The following is a 24,094-nucleotide window of genomic DNA, read 5'->3' on the forward strand; positions in this document are numbered from 1 at the left end:
TGCGTTTCAGGACAGTTTTAGAGACACGGACATTGTATTCTTCTCAAAGACTCACCAGTAGGCCCTAGACAAGTGATGCCACATGTGGTGGGATATAGATGGGAGACAGTCCACAGGACAGCTACGAGATCTGGCATGGGTGTAGAGGTTCAAGAGTAGCAGCAGTGCTATTTAGAGAGGAGCTACAGCCACTACTACATATTGTACGGAAAGATGATCATGCTAGATACATGTGGGTGAGACTGAGAGCTGACACAGGTCGATTTCTATACGTTGCCATATGTTACTTTCCTCCCAGAACGTCAGTATATGTTGCATCTAGAGGGCAGTAGCTTTTCTCTATACTAGACAATGACATATGGGAGTTTTCTAGGGATGGTGATATCATTCTCCTAGGGGACTTCAATGCCCGAACGGGCAACTCTCAAACAGTCTTCTACGACACTTCAGATGAGATGCTTAGGGAGCTGGATGTGGGTGAGTTGGGGCTTGACAAACACTCACATGACACAGAGCAGACGGAGTATGGCAGATACCTCATGGAGATGACGACTACACATGGGTTAGCCATAGTTAATGGCTTACAGCAATTTCCCGGAGCAGCCGGTTTCACATGCTTTCCACACAAACATGAGCCAGTACAGTGGACTATCTTATGACACAGTCGAGTTTTGTCCCTTGCATTCAGGATTTCACAGTGGGAGCCATGCCAGTGGGCGTAGCAGTGGATCATGCTCTCTTGACACTGTCCGTTTCATTTCAGTATAGTACAACATAGACATCAAGAGGCAGGTCACACACCCGTAATACATTTACACCAAAAACTGATTCCGTTTATACAGAGGAGATTTGGGACCGCCATCTATGGGAAGGCACAGCTTGCACAGCTGGTACATGCCTCTCAGTGAAGGAGTGCACCACTCTATTGACTGAGACACTGCATGGTGCAGCATCAGTGGCATACCCACACACTCAGCCGGGCAGAAGGCGACATTCTGGGAGCATGCCCCAGAATAGTTGGCATGATATAGAGGAGATTTGGGACCGCCATCTATGGGAAGCCACAGCTTGCACAGCTGGTACATGCCTCTCAGTAGAGGAGTGCACCACTCTACTGACTGAGACAGTGCATGGTGTTGCATCAATGGCATACCCACACACTTAGCCAGGCAGGAGGCGACATTCCGGGAGCATGCCCCAGAATAGTTGGTATGATAAGGAGTGCAGAGAGATGAGAGCCCAGCTTCAGAGGGATCTTCTTTTAGGAGTCATCACTTACAGAGAGTCTCACATTGCTTCCCGACGCCTTGTGCGACGGAAGAAGCGAGCTTACCTGGCTCAAATGGAGCAAGACTTATATCAAATGTTCTTGAGTAGGGACTCAAGAGAGACATGACGACTGTTTCATGAGCACACCCCCTCCCCCGGTGATTACTTCACCTGATGTGTGGGGCCAATATGCGACATCGTTATATACGGTTCATGTCCTTCCAAACTCTACAGAGCCATGCCCAGCTACGAGCACCTTCTTTACCAATGGGATGGTACAGAGGGTCATTGACAGGATGAGGACCGGGAGGACATATGATCATGACGGTCTAGTAGCGGAGCACTTTAAACATGCTAGGAATATGTTGATGGAGGTTCTTGCAGTGTTGTTCAATCGTGCCATGTGTGAGGGGTTACCTGAGACTTGGGAGGTTGTCTACTATTGTGCCTATCTTCAAGGCAGGTGATCCTACAGAGCCTGGGAACTACCGCACTATTATGGTTGGACACACATTGGCACGGTTGTATGCAGCCATTCTTGAGCAGCACTTGAGTAATTAGGCAAAGAGTGAGGGTGTACGAGCAAAGGGTCAGGCCGGTTTTAGGAGGGGTTTCTCCACTCTTGATCATATTCTGACACTCAGAGCCATCATTGAGAAGGGCAGGTTACATGGGAAACGGATTTATTGTAGCTTTGTGGATTTCCGCAAAGCATTTACCGAGAGCTCAATTGATGCGCAGACTACAGGAAATGAGGTGCCCATAGAGTTGATTTGGGGGATTATGGCTTTGTATAGTTCAGTCATGAGACATGTACGCACTCCGGAAGGGGTATCTGATTTAGTTCACTCTACTATTCGGGTGAAACAGGGCTGCCCATTGTCTCCTACTCTATTTGGTATGTATGTTGATGAGGTGTCTGATTACATTGACAGAGAGGGTGACAAAGGTGCTCAGCTGACAGGGACGTGGATCCCATTGTTATATGTTGATGATATTGTGTTGATATCTGACTCACCAGAGGATATACAACGACATTTGGATGCACTACACGTTTTTGCAAAGGATATGGATTGTGTGTAAACCTTGGTAAAACCAAGGTTATGGTGTTTAACACCACACCACAGTGGATCAGGAGATCAGCACCTACTTTCACATATAGTCAAGAGATTGTGGAGTATGCAGATGCATACACTTACTTGGGGGTAGTCTTTACTGGGCCGAGATTTTCTTTGAGAAGAGCAGCAGAGATTAGATTGTCAGGAGATTGCGGAGTATGCAGATGCATACACTTACCTTGGGGGTAGTCTTTATTGGGCAAGATTTTCTTTGAGAAGAGCAGCAGAGACTAGACTGACTAGAGCTTATGCGGCTTTGGGAGGATGGGAGGGAATGTGTCAGGACAAAGTTATGGCTCTTTGATACTTTGGTTGCCTCTACTATGCTATATGGGGTGCAGGTTTGGGGACCTTCTGTAGGTCAAGATGCTGATGTGGCAACGAGTCACCTTCTCTTAGCAAAGTCAAAAATGTTGAGGTTGGTGCGCACCACTCACTCACGCACGCACGCCTGCACACATGCACAGAAACTCAAGTACATACGCATTTATTTCTGAGCATCCTATTTGGGATTGGAATGGCAAACTCTCGCCAGCAAAGATCAGCTTGCATGCATTTTATTGAGCTTGATTGCTCTCCAGTACATTAAAGCTGCTGCACCTAGTGAAGCTAGGGGCAGAATCAATCGACCGTGTGAATGCAGCCGTAGAGAGAGAACGAGAGAAGTACCTGTTAGGAAGAGGCAAGCTGAGGAGGTGGAGTGGGGGTGCGTCGTGGAGGTGGAGAGGCACCATGATTAAGAGGCCAAGGAGGTGGGTAGCTGCTGCTTACCAAATAAAAGGGAGGAGCGGATGAAACAGCATCTTGGCGTCTCCAAGAATTAGAAGGGCATTGACGGATGGTGATGATGGAATGGAAGTCCACATGATGAAAAAGGGACCCGTAGTGCACCATACGAGGCACGGTCTGCAGCTTGTTGTCTGATGTGAGAGCAGAGAGACCCACTGCATAAGCTTTCATTTGTGCCACCCTTTTGCGCTTTGTACACGCAATTGTGGAATCACTGGAATGAGTCGCCGTGGAATCCCTTCTTCTTCTTCCATTACAAAATTGTGTTCAAAAAGTGGACCTTCATGATTAGCACCATCGCCGACCCCACTTTCCAATTGATGAGAAAAAAACAGGAAGGGTAAAAAGTGAAATGCAGCTGCGCAGCCAGCAGATTATTGCCAGGCCTGACTATCCATATGGATGAAGGTCGTCCAATTTTTAATCGAGGTTAGTGGAGGGAGGCTGATCGAGTGCCATAGGAGGCTCATTGCATGGCCAGGTCACGGACTCATGGGTGGTGACAAATGCCACTTGGTGAAGGCTACAAATTTATTTCACATCAACTACCTTAGTGCTTTGAATGGCCCTATTTTTGAAATTGGTAGAATGTTCCTCTAGAAAATGGCTATCTATATGGATGAAGGTCGTCCATTTTTTTCAATCGAGGCTAGTGGAGGGAGGTTGATCGAGTGCCATAGGAGGCCGATTGCATGGCCAGGTCACGAACTCATGGGTGGTGACAAATGCCACTTGGTGAAGGCTACAAATTTATCAACTACCTTAGTGCTTTGAATGGCCCTACTTTTGAAATTGTTAGATTGTTCCTCTATAAAATGGTAAGGATATAACATCCAACAGTTCAAGAATGTGACTATTTGAAGATTTGTTGAGTAGATCTTTGATATCTATTCGAATTAATAAAATTTATCTTCTTCTTCCCACACACACACACACACCTACATGCACACAGAGTTTTGAGGTTGATACTTGTTGAGTGATCTTTGAGAGATCTCTCAATGAATAAACGAAACTATAATAACCATTGATTGTGGTAGATTGGTTATCACAATTCGCTCTTAAAAAGTAGCTCTTAAATTATAGACTTGTCAGGTTAGCGATTTGAGGTCGCTTGATGTGTTCTTATGATATTAAAATCTCTCTCTCTCTCTCTCTCTCTCTCTCTCTCTCTCTCTCTCTCACACACACACACACACACACACACACACACTTTTTTTTGTAATGTCATTTTGAATTACCCATGGGAAACCTCAAGACGAGGAAAACCCATGAAAAATACTACAAACGGGAAATCAGAAACAGTCAAAATAAAGCTCGTATTGACTGAGAGTAATCTCATCCAAGTCATAAGCCACTCGGAGAGACTGGAACAGAGCTGTCTTGAAGAAGAAAACAGAATCGACTCGCATCTGCTGAAACATGAGGGAATTACGTACCCTCCACACCATCCAAAGCGCCCAGAATCTGACCCAGCCAAAAAAGTATGCATACAGCCGAAGTAATGGCGGAAGTACTCCAAAGATCCAGAAAGATCTACCAAAATGCATGCCAGGAAAACGCGTGCGAAGAGCACTAGAGATGCAATCCACAAACTGCAGCATATGAGAACAAGACCACAGTAAATGTGGAATGGTCTCAACTGTTGCACCACATCTAACACATCGTGAAGAGGCCAATCTCCTAGAACGTAGAAATTTGCCAATCGGGAGAACCCGAAGTATGCATCTCCACATAAACAGTCTCTCCTTCAGAGGCAATTTCGCATGCCACACCTTCATGACCTTACTCCGCCACCAAATATCACACTTGTTCATATTCCATACCTTATTACAGTGTTCGTACATCCAAGAAAATGATTGCAAATGACCATACACTTTCTTTGCAGAAATCAAAGAGGCCGAAGAACCATCATATTGCCAATCACAAATTCGATTTTCTGCAACCAGTAGTGGAACAGGAGATATGGAAGCAACCAGATTTTTAATGTTGTCCCACATACGCCTACAATGCATCCCAAGTCCAAAGATATGAGCAGCCTGTCTGAACGAAAGCATCCGTCCATCAGCTTCCAGCACATCAATTACGCTACAAATACCTTTTTGCGAGAGAAAATAAGCCTGTCTTGGAGAGCATTGAACAAGAGTTTGATCAAAAACCCGACTCCAATGTAAACTTTCTAACCAAAGCGAGTTGCCACATACGTCATCTCTACCATGCCACAAAAAGTCTTGTGTGACTACTTTCCAATCCGCTACAAGACTGGAGGTAAAGGACATCCAGGTATCGTGGCTTGAAACTTACCAAAAACCACATCCCAATACGATGTGGCTGCCAATGGCCAAAAGCCGGTGTAGAAACCACATGAGAGCACAAAAACGCAAACATTTGCGTCCAAGGCTACTTTTGCTCAACCAACACCAACAACAATGTGGCCTTTCTTGCTATAACATGAGAACCCAGATGCAGAATATTCAAACCACCACAACGCTTCGGAGTACATAATTTATCCATCGCAAGCAAACGCAAACCCTTTTTCTGAGAAGAAGTAGACCAAAAGTGCTCCAGTATCTTAGACATCAAAGCTCGAATACGACGAAGTAGCCAATGCAACATAGACAAGAAAAATTGCACATATGCCACCAACATAGACCGTACTATTCTGAGTCTTACATGTAGGGGCCAAGTGGATAATTTCCAACATTGTAATTTAGACCTCAATTTGTTCTCAACCCAATCCAATAGTTTTGTATTATTAACTGACCAAGCCAGTGGGTATCCAAGATGTCTCACAATTTGGTCAAGCTTTACTATCTCCCCTGGCCATAAAACTGAGTGCCAATCCATTTGATGCAACGGTAACAATTTAGATTTTCAAAAGTTTACTTGCAATCTGGCAACCTGTCCATAAAGATGCAATGCTTCCATTATACATTGAACATCCTCCGATGTATTTCTAGGCCAAAACATGGAGTCATCCACATATGCTTATGCCACAAAATGATCTCTAGATGGCAATTCCAACCCATGTAAACGCCCAGACACAGTCAAGGAGTCCAAGTACAACAAAAGAGGGTGCCTAACAATAGCATACAACATAGCACTCAAAGGGCACCCTTGCCTAACCGATCTACCAAGATCCCATAATCGAGTCAACTCACCATCAATGATTCCAGCAGATTGACTACTCTCATATAGGAAATAGACCACTCGACACATCTTGGAACCAAAGCCCAAAGCCTTCATAGTCTGAGCGATGAAATCCCATTGAATCGTGTCAAATGCTTTCTCTATATCAACCTACATGATAAGTACATCCTGTACAGTATATTTTACATACTCAATCCCAACAAAAGCATTAGCAATATTATCCATAATTTGCCTGCGAGGAATGAATCCATATTGAGCAGGATGTATGCCTGAGAACAAATGATCCTTAATACGAGAAGCTATCATTTTTGACAACAATTTATAAACAACCGGCATAAGCGTGATCAGATGCCAGTGCGAGAAGTATTCACATAATGTCTGCTTAGGCAACAATTTCACCAAACCTTCTTTTCACGATTGCGGAAATGACTGTTTAACCCATGCCTGATTAATCATGAAGAGTAGAGGCTGCTTAAGTGACTCCCAAAAGCGAAGGAAAAATTCAACTGTAAGATTGTCCCATCCAGGGGATTTCCAGTGCACAAGATGCAACAAGTTGTCATGCAGCTCAGCCTCAGTAAAACTATCCTCAAGGATAACTGCATCATTCCTCGTCAATATAGGATGCACATACAACAACAATAGCTGTCTGACTTGCAAAGCTTCACTTGAAGGAACCATAGTCCCAACAAAAACCTGTTGAAAATGATCAACCATGCAATCCGCGAATTGATCTTTATTGGTCGTCCATTGCTCAGTATCAATCTTAACCCTTTTAATAGACATAAATAACCTCGAATGATGCAAATGCTTAAAGAATTGCTTCGATGAACGACCTTTATCCATAAAAGCATATTGTCTTGATCCTACTTTCCATTTTTCAAGTTTCCTCCTGTTATTATGCATTAAAGAGGCTTTAGCTGCACATAATTCATCTTGTTCTAACCAAGTAAGCCGTCGAATATTTGCAATACTTTCCAAAGTTTGAGTAGTCATCTTATCTTCCTGCACTTTATCTCTCATCCGGTGCATATACCATGAACCATAATCCTTTATGACTGCTTGAATCTGCATGACAAAGCGGTATCAAGCCATAGCCACATCTATAAACATATGAGAGACAAGTGGCGGAATCACTGCATCAATCAAGGTTTGAAATGCCTCGTGCGAGAGATAAGCATTATTAATATGCAACAATCGCTTAGTAGGAAACAAGGAATTTGTATCCAATGTCTCAGTATGGATCAAGAGCCAAAGAGGAAAATGATCAGATAGAGTAAAGGAACAATCAAGCCTCATATCACATGCAAACATATCATATTGCTGAGAGCCAAGTACATACCACCGATCCAATCTAGCTCTATATTTCGAACGAGCATTATGAGCAAAAGTGTAGCCTCGCTCCAAACAAAGAGAGCTAGTCCACAGATCCAACACTCCTGTACCACTAATCAAAGCATCCCACGAAGAATGTTCCAAGTTTAACATATGCGAATGGCCAGTTGTATTATCCGTATTTGCCAGCACATTATTAAAATCCCCACACCAAAAAGCATGTGAACGCCAGGGATATTTGACCAAATCTTGCCAAAGACGAGATCTGTGTGCCTAAGCAGTATAAGCATAAATACCAGCAAATTCAAAAATATTGCCTTGCACAAGACATTGAACAACCATCCAGCGTCCTGTCGGGTCATTATGAGCCAACACCGGCTACAATTCATGACGCACCATCATTAAAAACTTCAAAAAAACAACCAGTACCAGCATAAGAAATCCAGAATCCTGCATAATACAATGATTGACCAACAAAATCATGTTGATTATGCTCCTGCATTACCACTATATCTGCTTTCTTTGTATGTACATAATGCCAGATTAGCTTCCACTTACCATGGTTTCACAATCCGCGCACGTTATACGTCAAACATCTAATAGGAGAATGCATATGTACAATATTTACAAACGATCCACGAGGCACAATCATCCAGTAGTGTTGCCCAGAGGTATTTCCGCCTTCATACTACCATTCAATACAGCAGAATCCATATGCATCCCTTGTTGGGGATTTGGATACAAAGCGTCTTTATAGGAATGAACCACTTTATCCCACGCTTCAACCAACGACTTATGATCATGGGATGTAGATGCAGAGGTTCTACCACCTCTTCCATCCATAGCAGGTACATAATTCCTTGAAATAGATGAAACACGAGGTTTTGACGGCTTCTTGGGAATTTGCCAACCATCATTAGACTCTACCAGCTTAGCTTTACCTTTATTATCAGTCTTCCCAGTAGTCTGCGTATTAGCCAAATTCTTAATGGAGTCTTTGCCTTGCTTGGCCTGCATGTTGCCATTAGACTCCCCCGTCTGCGACTTCACAGCCGAAGCAGACAGAGGAACAACACGAGTTCCAATCATAGGAACAGCAAATGGTGGCAGTTTAAACAAAGATTCCTGAAATTCAGACTGCATATGGCCAAACTTTCCACAACCAAAACAAGCACCTGCAAACTTCCCCCATTTAAGTTTAAATGGCCTTTTGCTACCATTGGATCACCAGAGTCAACTGTAATTCCTGACGGTGTGGGCACATCTGTATCCCATAGTACGCAAAATATATTGAAATTAGTATCCAAATTTGGGGGGCAAATCACTTTTCCTAATTGCACAGCCAAAATAGGCAAGAAATGTTTCCAAGTCCTCGGAAATCTGACTATGTCCACCCAGACCGGGCACCTGTGTCATATCAAGCTCTGGTAATCTTTAGTAAGCGCCCATGGCAAAACATGTGTTATTTGCATGTTGAAAAACAAAGGCGACATTTCCAACAAGCGCCTCATAAAACTCGTAGGCACCAAAATACACCCCTCGAACTGCTTGTCTTTTCAACAAAAAGTCAACCCATTGACCTACATCTTGTGACGATGGCATGTTGCCAGGGAAAAACAAAATAACGGCATTCAATGCATACTGCGCAACCAGATCCATCAACTGCTGAACCGGAATAATCACTTCAGTAGTGGGTTGTTGGCCTTCCCACGCATCCTGAGCATCCGCGAAATCCTCCGACAAACACTCTTTAATAATATGTGCAGCATTCATGGAGGAAAGGTCAACCTGTTTCCTACGTTTATATATACAGCCTCTTCTGCCATGACCAAAAAAACCTTCCCTTTGTACTGACAAAATCTATTGGATTATAAAGACAACTGAACTTCGAAAAAACACACTCTTTTTGTTTTTATATGAGCAGACTTTCTCTGTACCAAGTTACCAACCTCAAGACTGTACATACAGGACTGCTCTGTACAAAATTCCAAACAAGTGAGACTGCTAAAGTTGAGAAGAAAATCTTCTAAGGCCCAAAACCCATTTTTGCAGAAAATACAGTAGACAGTTATAACCTGCACACTTGTAAAGGCTGTTTTGCTGGCGACAAAAGTCCTTTGCAGATGTTCATCAGCGAGCGCGCAACAAAACCCCTCACACAGAACAACCAAGTCAAAAGGAGCCTGAAACTGCAGACAAGACGAATTTGCAGCAATTCGCAGGTAGGCAGACTCACACGAGGAAGCACTTAGCGCAGGGACAAAGTGGCGTAGGGCAATTTTCGCGCGCAAGGGCAATTCACGCTGGGGAACTTCTCGTGTCAGGGCAGCTCACGCAGAGGGGAACTCCTCGCGTCAGAGCAGCTCGTGCGTAGAGGAACTTCACGCTGCTACACACACACACACCAGCACGCACACACACACACACACACACCCATTGGTGCAGTCACAATGAGCGACGCAGCGCACAGGGGAAGCTTGCGATTGTAGACGGAACAAACCAATACACACACACACACACACACACACACACACACACACACACACACACAGGCCTTTACTACACACACACATGATGGAGTACAGCCCCTGGACCTTCTCTATCTCCCTCCGTCAATTTTTCTCCTCTTATGGGCAAATCAAGGCCTATAAGGAGTTGCAACTTCTCTCTCTCTCTCTCTCTCTCTCTCTCTCTCTCTCTCTCTCTCTCTCTCTCTCTCTCTCTCTCTCTCTCTCTCTCTCTCTCTAATTCTACAACTTAGGGAATTGCAATTAGAAGCATGTCATACAAATTGTCTCTAAAAAACTATACATGTGATACATTTCTAACAGTTGATCCTCGTTGAGCAATGATACGATATCTTATTTAGTAAAGGTATGCTTAGTTGCATGGCCTTGATCCCTTTATGTGGAAAAAAACTTCAAGAAAATTGATCCTTCAGGAAAACAATGCCTTGATATGAAAGAAATCTTCAAGAGTTCTATGTCAAAAGACAATATCTTATGTATGAAATCACTATCTGGATATTTAAATTCTAGTGGTAATATTATTGTGCACACACCAGCTAAGTTCATGACCAAAGCCGCATTCTTAGGTAACACGTCTCATATCGCTTTATTTCAAGCCTGACCTACAGTGTAACCATCTCAATCCACCACAACAGTTTCACCATCTTGTGGTGTTTGCAACCTCACGTCCTTGAGAAGTAATGAAGACTCTATCAATGTGTATTAGGATACTTTATCTTTGGCTTTCCACAATCTTTTCCTCGCAAAGCTGACATGTATACAAACTCTAACACCTCTTTTATTTTATGCAGTATATGAAAGAGAAAGTAATGAGTGCTAGTTAGATAACACATTTCTCATTGCAGAACAATTAACTTCCTTTTTCCTTGAAATGGTATGTAGTTGCTTTTCGAAGGCTGTCAGGGAATCTCTCTCTCTCTCTCTCTCTCTCTCTCTCTCTCTCTCTCTCTCTCTCTCTCTCTCTGCAATTCGTAACCCTAGCCGCTTCTCTTGGCCTCCCCGTAGGTGAGGGGCTGCCCTATGGGGAGGGTGTCAATGCACAGCCCTACCCTCAACTAGCTTGCAACTTGCTAGCGCTTCTCTACTCCCCAACTTTGCTCATGCTCCTCTTCTCTGACTAGAACCGCCTATGCCATCGCTGCCCTTCTTGTGACGTTTTGCCCCAACCCAGCAATGCACTCGCGGATCACTGCCCTGCTTGTGATGTATTGCCCCAAGAATCAGCATTGTACTCGCGACTCTCAGCCCCCGACTGTCCAGCCACGACCTGATCATCTTTGCTCACGTCCCTTGTCCTCGACCGTTCGGCCCCAACTTGAACTCACCATAGCAGCACTGCCAACAGTCCGGCCTTGACTTGAACTGGTAGCACTGTCCTCAGACCCTACCATTGGGTACATCTTCTAAGCAACAAGCATGGACACTCGGGCTTCATCCCAAGGCAAACTCACCTTTGTTGGGATCATGGCACCATCCCCAAAGATGGACTTTACCGCTCATCTCCAAAATGAAGTCGAAAGGCTCCGCAAGGAGAACGACGAGCTGAAACACATAATTATTGACATTGAGGCTCGGCTCACCACAATGTAGAATGGTAAGAAGGAAGAGATGGAACAGATGCAAGTCAAGCTCAACAAAACAAAGGGAGAAGTAGAGACCACTCTCATAAAGGCTATCAAGAATCAAGTGCAAAAATCCATCTCTCACAAGGTTGAAGCTCGTGTGGCATCCACATTACGCAAACGAAAAAGGCAAGCCCCCAATGTTCGCATTGACAGGCTTCCAAGCGACTACAATGGGGAGGGGGGCCTCATGTTCAATGAGTCCTTTGCTCACATCCAAACGACAACCCACATACAATGGGATCCAGGAACAACTACCTCTCTTACACACGAGCATCGCACCAACCATGCAATCCTTACTTTCAAAGACAAAGCAGACCGAATCAACCTCCTCGAGCAATCCAGACTTCTCAAGGACACTAAGATCTCGTTTTCACAAGACCTTACACCCGCTCAACTCAAACAGAAGAAGGTAGAATTACAAAAGGTGTGAGAAGCGCACATGGCAAGAAAATGGGTAGTTAATCAAGGAGGTAAAGCCATTATTTATGGTTCCGACCTCTTAGGTTTTCGTATTTTCTTCTCTCCACCCCTTGCTCGACCCTCAATCCTTAACTGAGATGTATCTGACTCTCAGTCCTGTTTGTTTTTTGTTTCATAGGTCATATATGACCTCTGTGGATGATAATTCAATCTCAATCTTTTCTCTCTCTCTCTCTCTCTCTCTCTCTCTCTCTCTCTCTCTCTCTCGTTGGTGTCCCACCCGAGGGTGTAATAGATTTTTTGATAGGTGCACCTCTCCTCTTTGTGCATAGCTTGTGCTTGAGGTGGCAAGAGAGTGGCCATGAATATACTAAGCGCCCAGCTTGGTGTATTTTTAACCGGCTAAAATTGTAAAACCCGTGCTACATTTCAAGATTTCCTTGAAGAAAAATGATAAATTTCTCAAGTTTCAGAATATTGACAATTCTTAATATTTTAACCTAAAACTTGGAAGAGTTTTCTTTGTGCCCTTATTTATTAGCAAATTTCAATTAGGAAAAACACTATAACTAGATGAAGCATTTCTTATAGTAGAATTGAATGGGAAACTAAATGGGAAGCTTTCAAGAAAGCTATTTTTTCTTGTGCGGAAGAATGCTTTGCCATAAAGCATCTCCATGGTATCAACAAAGATAGATCACGCAAAAGGTGGTTTGATAAAGAATGTCAAGATGCTCGAAAGTCCTTGATAAAGCTTGATGCAACTATGGACAAAGACAACTATCAAAGTCATTTGCATACATACAAGGCATTGATTCAAAAGAAGAGAAGAAGATGGGAAGTAAAGCAACAAGAATTTCAAGTCCAAGAAAAGGCACATGCATGTGGAAGATTTTGGAGAAACTTGAGAGGCAAGCGGGTTGAGAATTTTGGTAACTTGAGTCTAGTGGATATGTACACACATTGTAGGCAATTATATGAACAAGAAAATACTGAAAAAATGCCATTTTATGGTTCACTCCCATGTATGCCATCTTTTTTTACTATTGAGGATGTATGCGGTGGGCTTGAAAAGTTGGCCACTCGCAAAGCGGGAGATCTTCAAGGTATCAAGCCGGAGATGATCAAATGGACGGGAGATTTTACCCATGAGTGGATGTGTGATATGTTCAACCTTGCACTTCAACATGGTATGCCTTATGATTGGAGTACTAATTGGGTTAAGCCTTTGCATAAAGGAGGGGATGTAAAGAATGTAAGCAACTACCGGACTATAATGATTGGGTCTCTTATGGCAAAGTTGTTTGGGTGCATAATGGAGATGAAATTGAGTGATTGGGCTGAAGAGAATGGCAAGCGTGCAAAGGGACAAGCGGGTTTTCGTCGATGCCATAGCACCATTGATCATCTTGTCACTCTTCGTGTTCTCATGGAGGAAAGTCGGTTGAAAGGCAAGCGATTGTATTGTTGTTTTGTAGACTTTAAGAAAGCCTTTGATATGATTCCACGTAACAATTTGTGGAGAAGGATGGAAGAACTCCAAGTGCCAAGTGAGTTTATGCTTGCGGTTTCTCGAATCTATGAGAAGGTGATTTGTCAATTGCGCATGGGAAGAGAAATTTCAGAAATTTTTGTAAGCACTATTGGGGTTAAACAAGGATGTCCATTGTCACCAACTCTCTTTGGTCTATGCATCGATCAATTGGAACAAATGGTACTTGACTTTATGCAAGAAGAAGGCATTGAAGAGGTCACTATTTGCAATGCGGTAATCATGCTTTTGTTGTATGCGGATGATGTAGTGCTTCTAGCACACACTTTAGAAGATGCACAAAAGCTTATGGTTGTCCTTGAGAACTTTTGCTTGCATAGTGGGCTGATTGTAAATGAATCCAAAACAAAGGTTATGCTTGTGAAAACCAACCATAAGGAGAAGCCATGCATTGTGTACAACAACGAGACACTTGAAGTTGTTGAGAGCTTTAAGTACCTTGGCCTTGAGGTTCCATCCAATCACAAGTGGCATGAATGTGCTATGCGTCGTTTGGAAGCGGGAAAGAGAGCATATTATGCATTTGAGAACATGTGTAATGCGGGAAACATCAAGTGTTGGGTTCTCAAGAAGTATCTTTTTGATGCATTGGTGACACCAGTTCTTCTTTATGGAGTTGAAGTGTGGGGCGGGAGCATTTCAAAGTCTACTTGGAAAGAGTTTGAGAATGTCCAAAAGCGTTTTCTTACAAACTTTCTCCAAGTTAAGACACAAACACCATATACGCTCCTACTTCTTGAGTCAGGATCTCTTCCAATTGAGGTTATGGGCATGGAAAGGGTTGTGGAGTACATGATAAAGATGCGTCAAAACCCCTCACATCGACTTCCTACAATTGCATGGGAAGCAAGCAAAAAAGTTCAAAAGACGCATAAAAGCAAGATCTTGAGCACGGGATGGATGCAAGACATAAAGAAGTGGTTTGGGAGATGGGATGCATTACACTTGCTACATGATGCTTCAATTGACTCTCAAGTGAATGAAGCTTTTCTACAATGCCAATGTATTACGGCTTGGGAGAAATCCGGTGGGTCACGCTTCATACATTACACCACCTATATTGCCCCCAACTACAAAACCATGTTCTTCGCTGAGAGAGGAAACCGTACTCACACTTACATGCTTGAGCCTATTCCCTTGTCCGCGATACGCACTATCGCAGCAATTCGGCTTAGCTCCCATTTCCTTCGATGCGAGATAGGGCATTGGGGCAATGGAGAAGAGTCAAATCGATTGTGCACGTTATGCTCACTGCAAGTTCGAGAGTCTGAGTACCACACACTACTAGAGTGCTCAGCTTTTGATCACATCCGAACTTGCTTCTCTCACATTTTCAGCCATAACTTAGACCTACACACTTTCCTCTCCCAGCCAAAGTGTGGGCTCTCCATTGCGATTCTCATCACTACAATTTTGGAGCATCGAGAGTCACTCATCAGTCATACACATACTACATCACATGTAACTTTGGTCCCATAGGTCATATTTGACCTCCGAGGACGATAATAAAATCTATCTATCTATCTATCTCTCTCTCTCTCTCTCTCTCATGCCAGTGTCCCACACAAGGGTGTAACGGATTTTCGATAGGTGCACCTCGTCTCTTTCTTCATACCTTATTCTCAAGGTGGCAAGAGAGTGATCGTTGATGTACTGAACATCCCGGCTTTCAGTGCCTCTCATGCCCTTCCATTTTGGGTCTAATGGAGACAAGTGTTTGTTAAAAAGAGGGGGTTTGGTGTATTTTCAACTGGCTAAAATGGTAAAACCCGAGTTGCATTGCCTTGAACAAAATCCATAATATTTTGCAAGTTTAGTGTAAATACGTACAATTCTTCAATTTTTGTTATGCAATTTTTAGTGTAAATATTGACAACTCTTCAATTTTAACCTAAACATCAAAAGAGTTCTTAGTGTGTCCCTTGTTTGATATAAAATTATTTCAATTAGGAATAAAGATTTGGCACCCTCTTCGACTCTGTGTGTGTGTGTGTGTGCGTGCGCGCGTGTGTGTCTCTGGATGCTCATGTTGTCCCACATGAGGTACATATAATGCCAATCTAATTCCAAGGCCATTCAACTTTGCAAGTTTGTGCAAACCTGTATGCAATGTGTATATACTGAGGGCTAGTAGGACAATGATGCGTAGACATATCCAACACGAGATTTTACCTCAATAGTATCAGATCACACAAGGAGGCATATAAGTTGAAGGCAGCATGTGGATTTGTATAGAAACAAAAAGGGATCACAAGGTCTTGTTGACACATTTACATGATTACAGTAAACATGATCACACATAAACCGGTTTAGGGTGACCTGCAAACCCACAAAAATCCCACAGTGCTTTTCTGTTTCCTCGGCGGGCCCTCCGGGTATTATAATTTTCCCTACGGGCCCGCCGGGGAAACAGGAAAGCCCGGCGGGCTATTAGCGTTATATATACGCGGGCCCGATCGGGCCCGCTGGGTGTATTAGCGCTTTTGTCTTCTGAGAGAGAGAGAGAGAGAGAGAGAGAGAGAGAGAGAGAGAGAGAGAGAGAGAGAGAGAGAGAGAGAGAGCGATTGCGCCACCTTTGCAGGTACATCGAGAGGAGAGAGGAGAGAGGGAGAGAGGGGGTCGTGTGGGAGCGTGCTCTGCGTCGCAGTGCGCGGCAGCAGCAAAGTACCTGACCACACAATCCGAGTATGTGTTGTGTGTTTGTATGCGTTGTGTGGTAGCGTGCCTTTTGTAGTAGTGCGCGGCAGTAATAAGGTACCTTACCACACAATGGGAGTGTGTGTGTAAGCTGTTCTACGGAACAGTGCTTATCACGGGGGCATCACCTCGGTGACGCGGGGAAGATGGTGTCCTTGTGGTAAGTATTGGCTTACTGTTTGGGTACTACGTCGGTAACGCGGCGAATCTAGTATCCTTATGGTAAGTCAACTTTCCTTCCCCTTTCCCAAAAAAACATATGGGCATCGGTCAGTAACGCGGCTATATGATGTTCGTATGTAGGCCATTGTTTTTCCTTAGATTCAGGCGGCACTCGATCGGTAACGCGGTTAATAGAGTGTCGTTTGTTAGAAGCATATGCATTTGCATAAATGTGGCGTTCAGGTCGTTAACCCGGCCATACGAACGTCATATAATTTTTATGTGCATGTGCAGTTAATTTTTTAAGTATTAAGTATATGAAATACTTGCTCGGTAACGCGGCTGTGAAGAGTATTTCATATACAAAATGTATGAATTGTTTGATTTTGTAGTTTTTAACTGTCCATTTGAAATTATATACTAGCTAATCATATTCAAAAGAATACTTTATTCATCAATTATTGCTATTTTAAATGTTCCATTTATATAAAATACTTTATTCATCAATCATCACTATTTTAAATGTTTCATTTATATAGGATACTTTATTCATCAATCATCGCTATTTTAAATGTTTCATTTATAATGAATACTTTATTTATCAATCATCGCTATTTTAAATGTTCCATTTATATAAATTACATGTAAAAAAATATTTGCACACAAATTGCATGTTTAATATTTGTTTTTAATCTTTTTAAAGGACTCTCAAGCATTATCGCTAGTTTTAATGCTTCATTTACATAAATTCTCTGCAAAAATTCTAAATACATACAATTTGCATGTTAAATATCATTTTTTATCTTTTAAAGAGCATCAATTATCATCGCTTTTTTATTGCTACATTTACATAAATTCTGTGTAAAAAAGTGTGTGAACACAATTTGCTAGTCCAATTTGTATACTTCCAATGTTTTTAATGGTTTTGAAGATTTTAAGTCGGTGTGTGCTTTATTTAAATTAGTATGTGCGCACGGAGAAAAATGTATTCTTTGGTCTGTATTAAGTTCTTATAAACCATTTGTTTGAACTGCATTTTACATGTGTAACAGATTGCAATTTTAAGTGAAGATTATATTCAATGTTTATCAATATTTCTATAACATTTGTTAAAGTCTTCAAGTGGTGGGTCTTCAAGTGGTGGTTAAGAGTTTACCTGAGATAGTGTGAGAGTGTTAGTGTCATTAGCAACCATGAATTTGTGTTTGATATTGTTGACCGCTAGGTCAACAACACAACATAACTCAAGTTTCGTATCAAAGTCTTATCTTTTGCGAGTTATGAAATGCTGCGGATTATGGCTATAAACGTCATTTGTAATGAGTAGTTATTATAGTTTCAGAAGCCGGGGTGCAATGGCACTTCCAGATTGTAAATACAAAGCCATTTGACCCTTTCAACCCCAATTTTGGTTAAACCTAAGGTAGCCTTAGTATATAAGGTACCTAGGTCATTTTGTAAAAGGACTTTTTATCATAATCAAACTTAGCGCTGCCGTCTACTGTGTGTGAGAGAGAAAGAGAGTGAGTGTGAGCTTCATCCTCCTGCTACGCCCGGCTCGCTCAACACATTGGAGATCCGACAGCACCATTGCTGTAGGCTCGAGGAGAGCTACGCGACAACGCCAAGCATTCCACGTGAGACGAAGCGCACACGCCGACGCATCTACGAGCTATTTGTGGCCGTAAGTGTATCAAACGATGTCTGTTTTCTGCGTGCTAGTAGTCTATAGAATCGTGGCGACATAAGCTACGCATAGGTACTCATAAATTTCAGTCTCAGGCACTTTCGGAATTCGGCTCTGTCATCCTACGCGTTTTCTGCAGATGGGTTTTGAGTGAGGGTTTTGAGTGTAGAAGCTTAGGGACAAGTGTATCCTAGTGAGGGGATGGTGTTCCTTAAGTTTCCTACGAATCTGGCATGATTAGGTGAGCTACCTTACGCATGTGTGTATGTGGCTAGGTGGTGTAGTTGAGGGCAGTGAGGTTCTTGATTGTGGTTTAGTTGGCCTTCCAGAGTGTTGTATGTGTAGGATGGTCTCAGTCTGACAAGCTTAAGAGATTTCCTCCGTGTGCCTATCGTGTCATCTGTGTCCTCGATTGACATTATGTTGATCTAGGTAGTGTTTGCATGCACTTCATGGGTGTGTGAGTCTCTTCCGTCCAACATTGGCGCCGCTGCCGGGGACACAAGGACCTAAGTAGGTTTCCTACTAACACTCGTGTAATGGTTGCTTGATTTAGTTTCGTCTAAAGAAAACGTTTTTCTCAAGTGGATCCGGAAGAGGATATTCCCTGATCAAGTGGATAGCCAGGAAGCGTGTGTCTTGCCAAGGGTCTGCGACTAGATAGGTTTAGTTAGGATCTGTGGATTAGAGTAGTTGTTGGTGGGCGAGTGATTTGTGAGGTGATAAAAGCGTTTACTAGTCCGTGTGTGGTAGTGAAGCGTTTTTCTACTCATAGATGCAAAACCCCATATGATTTGTAGGAGTAGCTTTAGGTAAGTGATCCGATTCTGATCTAGAGCTATTCATCATTGAATTATTTGCTAAAGTGCTTGATTGCAATTGAAATCACGGAAAAGTGTACTTTTGAGGGTAAAATTGCATTAAACAAGCTTTTGTGGATATTTTTGTATGACTGACTGATGCTGTGCATATAAAACAGCATTTGCAAGGGTTCTGTGAAGAAACCTGCAATTCTGTAAACATAGACATCCTACGCGTAGGATTTCTCAAGGGGGTTCTGGAGACCAAATTTGAAAATTTTGACTGCACCAGTGGGTTCAGAGGGTAGGTTTTACCCTAGTAACATATTGACTTGGGTGTTTTTCCCTAATTTTGTTGACCAAAAGCCAAAAGGCGGAGTCAGAAAACGTAAAATTTCAGCAAAGGCTTAATTGAGTGATTTTTGCATGTTTTTGCAATTGTGATGCATACTTGCACTTGCTGAGAGCATAAGGAAGCATCAAGGACACACTTCAGTCTGAAAAAATCAGCAGTAGACATCCTACGCGTAGGATGTCTATAGGGTGATTTGGTGGAAATTTTGAAATTCTGAGTTGACCAATGTGTTCAAAAGGTAGGTTTCACCCTATTTTCACATGGAAAGTGGAAATTTGACCAAATTTTGACAGATCAAAGCCAAAACGAGAATTGCCAGACATCCTACCCAAATTGTGTCCAGGGCATAATTTTTGAAACCAAGCCATAGGATGACTCCAAAGGCATGTTCTAAATGTTGTATTGAATGCATGTGAAAGTTTTCAGCTCATTTGGGTGAGAAAATTGAGTTCAAAGCGGACTTTAGCACTTTTGACTAAAAAAAGCAAGAACAGCTAAAATTTGGGACTTTTGAAATCCAAACCAAAATCTAAGCATACCATTGGGTTGTTGACATCAAGAGGAAGCTGTGGGACAAGTCTACGCGTAGGATGTCTTCTGTGTGATTTAAGACTCTAAACACATTTCTGAGCATACCACAGTGATCAGCACCTTAAGGAGAGTCTGTGATTCAAATTTGGGGTAATTTTGAGCAGTTAGACATCCTACGCGTAGGATGTCTAAGGCATAATTTTGAAACCAAAATTCTATTGTGACCATACCATGCTGTCATATAGCCTTAGATAAGCCTCCTAGGCAAATTTGGTCCAATTTGGAGTTGATTTGACTTTGGAATTCATGAGAACAGACATCAGGCTTCTGGAACAGATTCTTGATCATTTGACCAGCATATAGGTGTCAGAATCAAAAAGTAAAAATAGCTGTGAGTTAAGCACATCAAGGGGAAGCTACAGTGCAAGTTTGAGCTGAAACAGAGCAAAAAGACATCCTACGAGTAGGATGTCTTGAGCTTGATTTAGGACTCCAAACCAACTTATGAGCACACCACTGTGATCAGCACATCAAGGAGAAGCTGGGGTGAAAATTTCAAGTCATTCTGAGCAAAAAGACATCCTACGCGTAGGATGTCTCAAGGCCATTTTTAAGTCCAAATGAAATTTTGAGCATACCATTGTGTTGCTGGACTTAAGGGGAGTCTCTGGACCAAATTTTGTTAAATTCTGAGCATATAGACATACTACGCGTAGGATGTCTCTAGGCCAGTTTTAGGGTCCAATTGTACTTTTGACCATACAAGAGTGTTCACAGTGTCATAGAGATCCCAAATATTTTTTCAAAATTGAATTTGGACTCATTTTGACCAGTCCAAACTGCATTTCACTATTTTGGCTATAACTTTCACAAACGGTATCGGATTGGAAAAGTTTTTATATCAAAACGTAGCCTGACAGCGGCTCTAAAGATCTTAGAGCAAAACTTGAACTAAATGTATGCCAATGGCAACCATTTAGTTCAACTTTGAAAAAAACATCGTTTGAGGCCTCAAAATTCATCCGAAAGTTAGGGGTGTCTAAAAGCGACAATTTACGAGAATTGTGACGAAACGGTTGCGCTTTTGGTTATTACTAAGAAAAAATAAAAAAATCCATAATCCACATGAAGAAAAGACTGACGAGAGGCCTGAGCACTACAAAGAGAAGAAGGTACAGGAAAACGATGAAACTTCACGAAGTATGTCTCAGCAGCCACTACAACAGCCGAAGAACTTGTCACAAAGCAGTGTCAACAGGCAACCGACAAGTCATAAAAGTCAGAATCGAGTCGCTAAGCCACAAAATGAGTGAGGTGTTAGTCCCAAAGCTTCAAGTAATATTCTCTGTGGTCTAAGCATCTTAGCTATTCTAGGTACTGCTCAAGCTGGAAGAGTTGAGCATATTTACGTTGTGTCGCTCATGCTGGTATATGTGAGCAAAAGAGTCGAAGTCTAAGTACTTAAGTCTGGTGAAGTGAAGGAGAAGGCACTCACGTACTGAGCACAGTGAGATACGAGTGGAGAAACTCTACATCGAAAACCCTTCTTGGAATGGTGGAAGCTATTGAGACATCTTTTGATGTCACATGTGCTATATTTATTCCTCGAAACACCCATCATCTCCTTCTGTCACATTGCATGCTTTTGTTGACAAATTTCTCGTATGCATATAGAGTGTCCCATAATTGGCACTTGCATCAGGCACTCTTTCCGTGTTTCACCCAAGCACTCACCTTTCATGAACATGTACTTCACGTTCAACTGCTCAACTCCAATAAGAGGGTATACCAAAGGCATTTTTTTCCCACCGGGTTTTTTCTCTTTGGTCATCCAGGTTTTAGACCCTAATCTAAAGACACCTATCACCATCCTATTGTACATATTCCTTCTACATCAACAATAAGGAAATGCTACTCAAATCAATTGACAAATGAATTGGAGCACCAATTTCAGATCATAGCATACTTCTCCTCAATGGCGAGTCGAAGAATGACCTACAATGACAAAGCTGCAGACAACACTAACAACATGATTGCACAGAACAAAGAAGTCACCAATGAAGAAGAGCAGACATAAAAGTAATCAGAGGATCTCAAAAGATGAATGGTTATGATGATAGATGTCCGCTCTAATGGATCATAGTTCTTGTTGTGGTTCGACAAAGATACAAGCAGTGCAACAGATGAAGCCAAAACAATAGCAAAGTGTTGACCGCTGGGTCAACATCACAACATAAATCATACAAAGTTGTCATTGCCTCACAAGATCAAAAAGCCAATCACTCAATTCTACAGATTGTAGAAGTTGTTTCTGAGAATCACAAATACTTTGAATTGACAGATTTGCTAGAGCAAATAATGGATGGAGCTTTCTCTATCCATGATGATAAGAGTCAAGTTAAACGACATTGGGATCTTTTTGAATTTAGATCTGCCAGTAGACCTATAATGATAGAAACAGATGCTGCAGCTCGGAGCGTGGATGTGAAAGACATAAAGTTCGTCATCAGTTATGATTTTCCTGAATCATGTGAAGACTATGTACATCGGATTGGACGAACAGGACAAGCTACTGCAAAGGCTATAAGTCTATACTTTCTTTCCAACAATAAAACGACAGCAAAGACCACATCACCATCGACAATCAGGTCATGTCGGGGACGACATGAACGCGGAAGGGGGGAATGTTGACCGCTAGGTCAACAACACAACATAACTCAAGTTTCGTATCAAAGTCTTATCTTTTGCGAGTTATGAAATGCTGCGGATTATGGCTATGAACGTCATTTGTAATGAGTAGTTATTCTAGTTTCAGAAGCCGGGGTGCAATGGCACTTCCAGATTGTAAATACAAAGCCATTTGACCCTTTCAACCCCAATTTTGGTTAAACCTAAGGTAGCCTTAGAATATAAGGTACCTAGGTCATTTTGTAAAAGGACTTTTTATCATAATCAAACTTAGCACTGCCGTCTACTGTGTGTGAGAGAGAAAGAGAGTGACTGTGAGCTTCATTCTCCCGCTATGCCCGGCTCGCTCAACACATTGGAGATCTGACTGCACCATTGCTGTAGGCTCGAGGAGAGCTACGCGACAACACCAAGCATTCCACGCGAGACGAAGCGCACACGCCGACGCATCTACGAGCTATTTGTGGCCGTAAGTGTATCAAACGATGTCTGTTTTCTGCGTGCTAGTAGTCTATAGAATCGTGGTGACATAAGCTACGCATATGTACTCATAAAGTTCAGTTTCGGGCACTTTCAAAATTCGGCTCTGTCATCCTACACGTTTTCTGCAGATGGGTTTAGAGTGAGGGTTTTGAGTGTAGAAGCTTAGGGACAGGTGTATCCTAGTGAGGGGATGGTGTTCCTTAAGTTTCCTACGAATCTTGCATGATTAGGTGAGCCACCTTACGCATGTGTGTATGTGGCTAGGTGGTGTAGTTGAGGGCAGTGAGGTTCTTGATTGTGGTTTAGTTGGCCTTCCAGAGTGTTGTATGTGTAGGATGGTCTCAGCTTGACAAGCTTAAGAGATTTCCTCCGTGTGCCTATCGTGTCATCTGTGTCCTCGATTGACATTATGTTGATCTAGGTAGTGTTTGCATGCACTTCATGGGTGTGTGAGTCTCTCCCGTCCAACAGATATGTTGTTTTTGTATTGTCCAGTGCAAATATGATGCCAGATCAAAAGAAATGTATCATGCGTGCCATTCGTAAAGAATGTATTTTGGCAATCTCATCATGTGCAGCTGATCGCATACAACAAATTAGTGAAAGCGATGTCTACATCAAAGACATCACTAGCGCTATATGGGAGAACACAGAACGCAGGCTATGACTTGAAGTCAATACGAGTTGTTGAGTCCAGCTGGGATACGAGAATTTGACTCCCACCACAAGGTCAGGACAGTGTTGGGCAATATGAAAGTATGTTGCAAAGACTTAAAGGAAGATATCCCACCTGCTTGGGATATGTCAAAATTAGAGCTATGGGATAAATTGTGGGAAGAACAGAAGGTAAAGATGAAGCATGTGAAAGCGCAGGACCAAGCAGCTTTACCCAAGATGCGCAAGCAGCT

General features: G+C 42.5%; 1 protein-coding gene across 5 annotated transcripts in view; it reads right to left on the reverse strand.

The window, feature by feature from the left end:
• LOC147432085 (putative ion channel POLLUX-like 2) overlaps nucleotides 1-3,521 on the reverse strand; it is a 173,557-nt gene extending 170,036 nt beyond the window's left edge. Inside the window, exon 1 of one of the 5 annotated variants that reach the window (XM_086492093.1) lies at nucleotides 3,057-3,521. In XM_086492093.1, the coding sequence (XP_086348219.1) occupies nucleotides 3,057-3,121 (65 nt within the window). In that variant the 5' untranslated portion in view covers nucleotides 3,122-3,521. The remainder of the gene's footprint in view (nucleotides 1-3,056) is intronic. The other 4 variants (XM_086492090.1, XM_086492091.1, XM_086492094.1 and 1 more) reach the window with 4 other exon arrangements.
• Nucleotides 3,522-24,094: the final 20,573 nt, after the last annotated feature.

This window comes from Adiantum capillus-veneris, chromosome 20 (assembly GCF_014529385.1).
Source record: "Adiantum capillus-veneris isolate H3 chromosome 20, ASM1452938v2, whole genome shotgun sequence".
NCBI lineage: Eukaryota > Viridiplantae > Streptophyta > Polypodiopsida > Polypodiales > Pteridaceae > Adiantum > Adiantum capillus-veneris.